Source organism: Lithobates pipiens, unplaced genomic scaffold (genome assembly GCF_037356315.1).
Source record: "Lithobates pipiens isolate NorthernLeopardFrog02 unplaced genomic scaffold, aLitPip1_a1.2 Scaffold_19, whole genome shotgun sequence".
Lineage (NCBI taxonomy): Eukaryota > Metazoa > Chordata > Amphibia > Anura > Ranidae > Lithobates > Lithobates pipiens.
In genome coordinates this window covers 100,330,949-100,340,048 of record NW_027507764.1, presented here as the reverse complement: position 1 = coordinate 100,340,048, position 9,100 = coordinate 100,330,949, and the positions used below count along the sequence as shown (strand labels likewise).

Genomic DNA, 9,100 nt, shown 5'->3' with positions numbered 1-9,100 from the left:
ATTAGTGCTGTTTTTTGGGGGGATTTTTGCTGACACATAATGCTAATACATATTATGGGGGGGGGGGGGGTTGGCACGTCCACCCTGGGCCTTAGATGACCTTGTCCTTGCACTGACTGGCAGTGTGAGTGGGGTGTGACTGGATTATATATTGAGGTGTCCATAGTAAGTACTGCTCCGGTTCCCGGAGTCCCCCATTCCCTTCTATGTACAGAGCGGGCACACACCTTGCCCATTTCTCCTCAGTTTGACATTTCCGTACTTCTCAGCTGAGATGACATGGGATTTATCAGCCTCCCCTCCTCCTCCCTGACACCCCGCTACAGCTGACTACAAGGAGCCTCCGGGTACTACAAGCCCCGCCCACTACTCACTTCCCGGTATAGGTGCCAATCACTTCTCTGGCCCCACCCCCTGCATTCTACAGACACCGGTGGGCAGTGACAGAAGGGGTGTGTCTGTAGGTGGCGGGGGCGTGGTTGGGGAGGGGGCACTGTTGCTAAGCTTTAGGAGTGTCAGTGAGCCGGGGAGATCAGAGCAGAGCCGTCCTCCTCCTCCTCCTCCTCCTCCTCCTCTTCTTCTTCTTCTTCATCATCATCGCTCAGTGTTCAGTCTATGGAGGAGGAGAGGACAGGGAGACACTGAGCCGTACACTGCATAGTGACCTCTGTCTGTCTGTCTATCTGTCTGTCCGTGTATACTGACTGATCGCATAGGAGAAGAGGAGGAAGCTGCGATCATGGCTCAGCCACAGAAGTTCTTTGAAAACCTGTCCGGAGTCGGGAAAGCCATCGGGGTGCTGACCAGCGGAGGAGATGCCCAAGGTAAGAGATGGACCCTGGGGGTGGTGGGTTCTGCATGACACCCCATAGCTGGAATGTCCCCCTGGGTTGTCACCCTGCCCCCCCCCCATACTGGCCTGTCCCCCCCATCCCTGGATTGTCACCCTGCACCCCCCATACTGGTCTGTCCCCCCCATCCTGGGATTGTCACCCTGCACCCCCCCATACTGGTCTGTCCCCCCCATCCTGGGATTGTCACCCTGCACCCCCCCATACTGGTCTGTCCCCCCCCATCCCTGGATTGTCACCCTGCACCCCCCCATACTGGTCTGTCCCCCCCATCCTGGGATTGTCACCCTGCTCCCCCCTCCATACTGGTCTGTCCCCCCCTGATCCCTGGGTTGTCACCCTGACCCCCCCCCATACTGGCCTGTCCCCCCCCCCCCATCCCTGGATTGTCACCCTGCTCCCCCCCCATATTGGTCTGTCCCCCCCATCCCTGGGCTGTCACCCTGCCCCCCCATACTGGCATGCCCCCCATCCCTGGATTGTCGCCCTGCTTCCCCCATACTGGTCTGTCCCCCATGATCCCTGGGTTGTCACCCACCCCCCCATATTGGTCTGTCCCCCCTGGTCCCTGGGTGGTCACCCTGCTCCCCCCCCCATACTGGTCTGCCCCCCGATCCCTGGGTTGTCACCCTGCACCCCCCATACTGGTCTGTCCCCCCTGATCCCTGGGTTGTCACCCTGCCCCCCTTATTGGTCTGGCCCCCCTGATCCCTGGATTGTCACCCTGCTGACCCCCATACTGGTCTGTCCCCCCATCCCTGGGTTGTCACCCTGCTCCCCCCCCATACTGGTCTGTTCCCCCTGATCCCTGGGCTGTCACCTTGCCCCCCCTCCCATATTGGTCTGTTCCCCCTGATCCCTGGGTTGTCACCCTGCCCCCCCCATATTGGTCTGCCCCCCGATCCCTAGGTTGTCACCCTGCTCCCCCCACATACTGGTCTGCCCCCCCCGATCTATGGGTTGTCGCCCTAGTCCCCCCAATACTGGTCTCGCCCCCCCCCGATACCTGGGTTGTCACCCTGCCCCCCCCCATACTGGTCTGCCCCCCGATCCCTGGGTTGTCACCCTGCACCCCGCATACCTGGCCTGAGCCCTGTGCTCTGCCATTGCTAAAGACCTCCATCTCCAGGGGGCAATGACATCCCATACCCATCATCCTGCCCTGAGGAAACACATCATCCTGCCCTGAGCATACCTATCATCCTGCCCTGAGGCTGCCAATGTGTTCTGCCATCTATGCCAATGACAGTCCTGGATATATCCCACACCTTCCACCCCAAATTCCTACCAGCATCTGTATAGGGGTGACCACACTCTCTAAAATCTCCTTTAGATCCACCATCAGCTCTGTAATGCGGAGACAAATGTGGGATTGGATGCAGATTGGATGCATTGTTAGGTCTGCCCCCCATATGAAGTCATTTTGGTAGATCTGAGCCCCTCCATTCACACCATTACATTTCCCAGAAAGGCACCAAAATGTGCTTGTGGTACCATTTTCTTTCTTATCGACCCCCTAAACACAGCTGGGAGACATGCGTTTTGTTGGGGAAAAAAGAGGCATTACAAAAACGCACAAGGCTCACTGCCCAAAAAAAAAGATGCAGGAGCTACTTTGGCGCATTTGCAGTTCAAGTGAATGGGCTGCCCTATCATGTCAAGTGGCAAACATGCAAAAAAAAAAAAAAAATGCAAAGAAATTAAAAATGCAAAAACCCATTGCACAGGTGTGAATGGGGCCTAAAGGAGATTGTACAGAGATTGCACAGTTTGGTTGTAAAATGTATGCCCAGCTTTATAGTACATTGGGAGAAAATGTACTAAAACTGGAGCAGACAGAATCTGGGGCAGCTGTGCATAGCAACCAATCTGCTTCTAGCTCCAGGTAGTTCAGAAATGAAATATAGAAGCTGATTGGTTGCAATGCCCAGGTGCTCTGGGTTCTGTTTGCCCCAGTTTTGATAAATCCCCCCAGTAGGTGACATGTCCTATTCTCTGTACAACTAATGCACAGCTGACTGGCTTGCATTACACCTCTACCTACTGACAAGATGCTTCTCTGTCCTAGTGGCAGCAGCATTGGTACTCTGTCCTTTACCCGGGGCAGTGACAGCAGCAGTGGAATTATACTGGACATTTACTTATCAATTCCATCGATATTCTGATGAAATCTAAAAAAAAAAGTATTGATTGTTTGATTTTTTTTTCATATGACTTCAATTGCCTTCTACCAATTTTAGTGAATCAATGAAAGCGTTCTGACGAGGGTTGTATAATTCTGATCAGTACAGCCCAACTGATTGATCTGCAAACAATGTACATTTTTAAAATTGATTTGAATGAACTGTTGATAAAAAAAAAGCAATTGAACAATTTAATCGATGTTAGTAAACGTATCTTTTGTGCCACCTACACATTCGTACAATTCAGACTGTTGAATCAAAATGTCAATGGCATGAAAAAGTCATGGACATGAGGTCGCCATTACAATAGCTGGAATCCTTTAGGTACTGGGGAAGTATGGGCAGGTCTGCCAGACATTTATGACTATTTTATATATATATGTATATATATATATATATGTAGTAGAAGGAGACAGATGACCTTTTTTAGCAGCCTAATCAGAGAAATGCCAGTCATGCATGGCAGCTCATTGGTTATCAGGTGTATAGGATGCCATCCCTGTGCCCATTGACCATCAGGGGAAAAGAATGCAGTATTGGGGTAGTGCCAAGATATCTGATTGGGATTCGTGAGAGCCATGACCATCAGGTTCCAGATCCTGGCACCATCCTATCAGTGGCAGCTTTCCGACCTCCCTTCAAAGAGGAGCTTGAGACGTGGGGGGCCTCATTGGCATCAGTATGAGATATGACAGCATTAGGGGGTCCTTATTAATCACGAAGTCCAGGTGAAGATGGTAGTAGTGGAGACAGGTCACCTATGACAGGAGGAGGAGGCAGATCCCAGGCAGAGCTGTGCTATCTTCATGCTGCTGCATTGCGGGCTTTTCATGCAGTGACTAATCCAGCCATTCCTCCTTTCCTCCTCACCTCCCACTCACGGCCTATGTCTGCCTCCATATCACAAGCCTATAATTACCAACAACTACTACTATCACTACTGCTCCTTCCAGGCAACATGCATATCTCTATTCTGTGCAGTACTACAAGTCTCAGCATGTCTGCCAGGAGATGACGAAGTACTGCAGATGAATTGAATCCGTATTAAACACACACTGATCAGCTTCTGAATTATCTTCATTTGCTTCTATATTGATAACATTGAGGGACCATTTAGATCTGTGCGTTTTTTTTTTTTTTTCATTTTTTTTAGCATTAGGTAGGTGCGTTGTCATGCATCAATGTGTGTTTTCTCTGTGTGTTGAAATGCATAATAATGTGCGGTTTCAGTGCATTTTTGAATTAAAAAAATTGGAGTGGATAGGGTTAACAGCCATTGTCCAAGGCTTGTTAAGTCCCAATGCCTGTTAATTGCATTTTGATGTTCTGCCATTGACTTCTATGGGCCTGCACTAAAATGCAGAAAAAAACCCCCACATATGTTGTATATCATGTTGAATATATATATATATATATTTATATATGTTGAATATGTTGCAATGTACTGTAGCACTGAGTTGGGAGCAGACACTATGACCAACCATGACACGTGTTGGAACGTGTGTGTCAAAATGCAACATTGTAATTGAACCCTGACTCATGAATTCCTTGAAGGAAACAAATGTACATAAAGGGTCGCCTGTGAAAAATGTTCATTTCTGATAACTGCATGCATTTTATACAGGTAATAACAGTGATCAGTATAGGGGGTTCCTTATTGTCATTTCACATTTCTTTTTATTTACATGTTGGCCAAGCTGTCCAGAAAACAGTTTGGGGGTTATTTACTAAAGGAAAATCCACTTTGCACTGAAAGTGCACTTGGAAGTGCAGTCGCTGTAGATCCGAGGGGGACATGCAAGGAAAATAAAAAACAGCATTTTAGCTTGCACATGATTGGATGATAAAATCAGCAGAGCTTCCACTCATTTCAGATCTTCCCCTCAGATTTAGAGCGACTGCACTTCCAAGTGTACGTTCAGTGCACTTTCATGTGCACTTGTAGTGCAAAGTGGATTTCCCTTTCGTAAATAACCCCAATTGTCGCACTGGCTGGGGCACATTCATAATTGCAGCAAGTTTTTTTTTTTAAGTTTAAAGCCCCATACACAGATTTTCTGCTGATTTTTGTCTTCAGATTTACCAAAACCATGTAGTGCAAGGGCCTACCTGATTGCATACAAATTGAAACTCCTAAGGTTTGACTTCATATTATATGGTTTTGGTAAATCTGAAGGAAAAAATCTGCAGAAAATCTGATAGTGTGTATGGGGTTTTAATGATGTGACCTTTGTAAAAGAATCTCTGACTTTCTCAGTCACTGTCACTTTTTCTGGACGCTGTGGTCAGATGTAAATATTGATCAAATTAATAAAAAAAAAACAGTTATATAAATAGTGATAAAAAAAATTATTATATATATATATATATATATATATATATATATATATATATATATATATATATATATATATATAAATATAAATAAAAAGTAGATATTATCAAAATAAAAAAATAGAGATGTAAATGTTGATAAAATTATGAATAAAAAATATTTAACCACTTGCTGTAACATCACATTACATAAAATATATGTCACAGTGTTGAAACAGTTATGCCAGGGTCATGGCTGCAGCTGTCAGCTATAACCCAGGTATTGTTTTTTTAAACCAACAATGCCCTACAAAGTAAAAGCGAGCCTAGCAGCTAATTTGCCACCAGATCGCCTTCTCTGCGATCCGACGATTGCGGCCAATGCCAATAGAGGTGTTCAGGAACTTGAACATCCACAATCATCTCTATGGTCTAGGACAGTGGTTTCCAAACTGCGGTCCGGGGGCCAGATGTGGCCCTTTGCTTGATTTTATCCGGCCCTTGGGGAGCTATTTTATTCGGCACCAATGAAGGGCACAATTCCTCCCAATGACACCAATGTTGGGGCCCAGTGATACCAATGATGGTGCAGAATTCCTCCCAATGATGGTGCAGAATTCCTCCCAATGAAGGGCACAATTCCTCCCAATGATACCAATGATGGGGCCCAGTGATACCAATGATGGTGCCGCATGTAAACCCTGCAAAACAGACATTTTTAAACGTCAGTTACTAACTGTCAAGTTAAATCATTCATGTACACGGGACGTTTTAAAACCTCACCTGAATTATTTAACTTGACAGATAATAACCGACGTTTAAAAACTTCAGTTTTGCCGCTTTTTCATGCTGCGTTTACGCTTAGAAGCGTTTTTTGTTTTTTTTGCAAATAGTCAAAAATGTATCTCCATTAAAAATGCCTGTAAAAGAAACGCGGTAAAAGCGAGTTACCGCATTTACACGCTTTTAGATTCAAAGTTTAGGCGCTGCTAGTGTACATGAAGCCTAAGCCCTTGTACACACGGTTGGACATTTCTACAACCAAATCCGTCAGATTTTGTCCGATGGATTTTATCCGAAACTGTTGCATACACACAGTCGGACAAAGTTGTCAGAAAATCCGATCCTACTTAACGTGATGACGTTATTTCGTTACGACGGGACTACGTTCAGGCTAGTAGCCAATAGCTTTGGTCTAGGAATTTGATCTGAGCATGCGTGCCACTTTGTCCGATCGGAATTCTCTACACATGGTCGGACAAAGTCCGATCGGAGCATGTTGTCAGAAAATTTTATAGACAAGTTGGAAAACTTGGTCCGTCGTATACTCCAATGGAAACAGTCCGATGGAGCCCATACACTGTCGGATTATTGTCCTATCGGACATTGTCCATCGGAATATCCAACCGTGTGTACAAGGGCTAAGAAGGACCTGTCATGCTTTGCTGTGATCACAAGGGATGTTTACATTTCTTGTTAAAGAGGAGCTGCACCTAAAAAAAAAATATTAAAAGCCAGCAGCTACTAATATTGCAGCTGCTGACTTTTAATAATATCACACTTACCTGTCCCAGGTTCCAGCGATGTCGGCGGCAGATAACGAGCGATCGCTCGTCTCGCTGCAGCCACCGCCGCCATCCTCTGTCAGGGAATCGGGAAGTGAGGCATGAGGGCTTCACTGCCCGGTTCCCTACTGCGCATGCGCGAGTTGCGCTGCGCTTCTCTTATGGTCCCCCGCTGTGTCTCTGGGAACTGTGTGTTTCCCAGAACACAACGGGGGGGGGGGGGGGGCGGAGCCATGCGGGGGTGGGCGGAGCCATGTGGCGGTCTGGCTGGAAGTGGGTGCAGATACCTGGATTATCCAGGTAACTGCACCCCCCTCCCCCCCGAAAGGTGCCGATTGTGGCACCGGAGGGGGGGAGGGATAATACTAGCGCAACTTCCCCTTTAGGGTGAAGAACCGCTTTAAGCTACAAAAGGGAATAAATAAATAAATAAATAAAGGGACAGTGTAATTTATATATTTTTTTTAATAAAATAAAAAAGTTTAAAGTTCCCCCTGCCCCTATGCTCGCAGGTAGGAGCGAACACAAACGTATTTAAACAGTATTTGCACACGTGTGGTCATCACCGCGAACATTATAGCGAGAGAAATAATTCTAACTCTAGACCTCCTTTGCAACTCTAAATTGGTATTGTAAAAAGTTTTAAAGCATTGCCTATGGAGATTTTTAAGTATTGTAGTTTGTCGCCATTCCACGAGCATACACAATTTTAAAGCATAGGTATATATTTACTCGGTGTAACATCATCCATATTTTTCCCCCAAAAAGTTGAGTTTGGAAAACTGCTGCGCCAATGCCTTGTGACATAAGAAATAGCAACAACCACCAATTTACTCTCTAGGGCCTCTGCTAAAATACATATATATATATATATATATATATATATATATATATATATATATATATATATAAATGATGATAGGCTCAGCAATGGCATGCAGTGCCAAGTTGCTGCTAACAAAGCAAACAGAATATTGGCATTAAAAAGAGGATTAACTCCAGAGATAAAGCAATAATTCTCCCGCTCTACGGGACTCTGGTCCGGCCGCACCTGGAGTATGCTGTCCAGTTCTGGGCACCAGTCCTCAGGAAGGATGTACTGGAAATGTAGTGAGTAAAAAGAAGGGCAACTAAGATAATAAAGTGTCTGGAGGATGTTAGTTATGAAGAAAGGTTGCGAGCACTGAACTTATTCTCTCTGGAGAAGAGATGCCTGAGAGGGGATATGATTTCAATTTATAAATACCGTACTGGTGACCCCACAATAGGGATAAAACTTTTTCGCAGAAGGGAGTTTAAAAAGACTTGTGGCCACTCATTAAAAATAGAAGAAAAGAGGTTTAACCTTAAACTACGAAGAGGGTTTTTTACTGTAAGAGCAGCAAGGATGTGGAATTCCCTTCCACAGGCGGTGGTCTCAGCGGGGAGCATCGATAGTTTAAAAAAACTATTAGATAAGATCCCGAACGACCGCCACATACAGGGATATACAATGTAATACTGACATATAATCACACACATAGATTGGACTTGATGGACTTGTGTCTTTTTTCAACCTCACCTACTATGTAACTATGTAATATAAAATGTTTGGGGGTTCTAAGTAATTCATTTTCTATTAAAAAAATTTAGATTTTTACATGTAGGAGAGAAGTGTCAGAATAGGCCTGGCCTCAAGTGGTTAAAACATATAATAAAAATGTAAATAGCTATAAAAAGGAATTCATATATTGAACACATATGGTACATGTATTAACTACATACAGATATGGGAATGGAATATTCTTTTGCCATAGAACCAGACAACCCTGTTAGGTTGATCATAAGGGATCTATCACACCAGCAACCATACTGAATGCACGACTGCTGGTGTGTGCTGGGAGATATAGTGCAAATTCGCTGTTTGCAGTACATCGCATTGTTTAATTTTTTTTTTTTAAAGAACTTTATTGAAATGTTACAACTGACATTTCATTCAGTTCTATCCACTGCAGTGACATTGCAACACGCTATGCTGAAAAAAGTACTGCAAGCACGGCAATAGTGTTTAGCAGACAAGGCAGACGTTCCCTGCGGCAGGATGAGTGAGACGGGATGAGGGTGCTATGGGATGAGTCAGGCCACTAAATGTACCTTTTGGGAGGTAAATCCTTTATTAAGACCAGTGATGCTGCTATAAAGGTGCTGT

The 9,100-nt window shown here is 45.2% G+C and overlaps 1 protein-coding gene across 5 annotated transcripts in view; it reads left to right on the top strand.

Annotated features, from left to right (window-relative positions):
• Nucleotides 1-513: 513 nt before the first annotated feature.
• PFKP (phosphofructokinase, platelet) overlaps nucleotides 514-9,100 on the top strand; it is a 126,581-nt gene continuing 117,994 nt past the window's right edge. For 2 of the 5 annotated variants that reach the window (XM_077491115.1, XM_077491112.1), the window contains exon 1: nucleotides 514-824. In XM_077491115.1, coding sequence (XP_077347241.1) covers nucleotides 740-824 — 85 coding nt within the window. In that variant the 5' untranslated portion in view covers nucleotides 514-739. The remainder of the gene's footprint in view (nucleotides 825-9,100) is intronic. The other 3 variants (XM_077491114.1, XM_077491111.1, XM_077491113.1) reach the window with 2 other exon arrangements.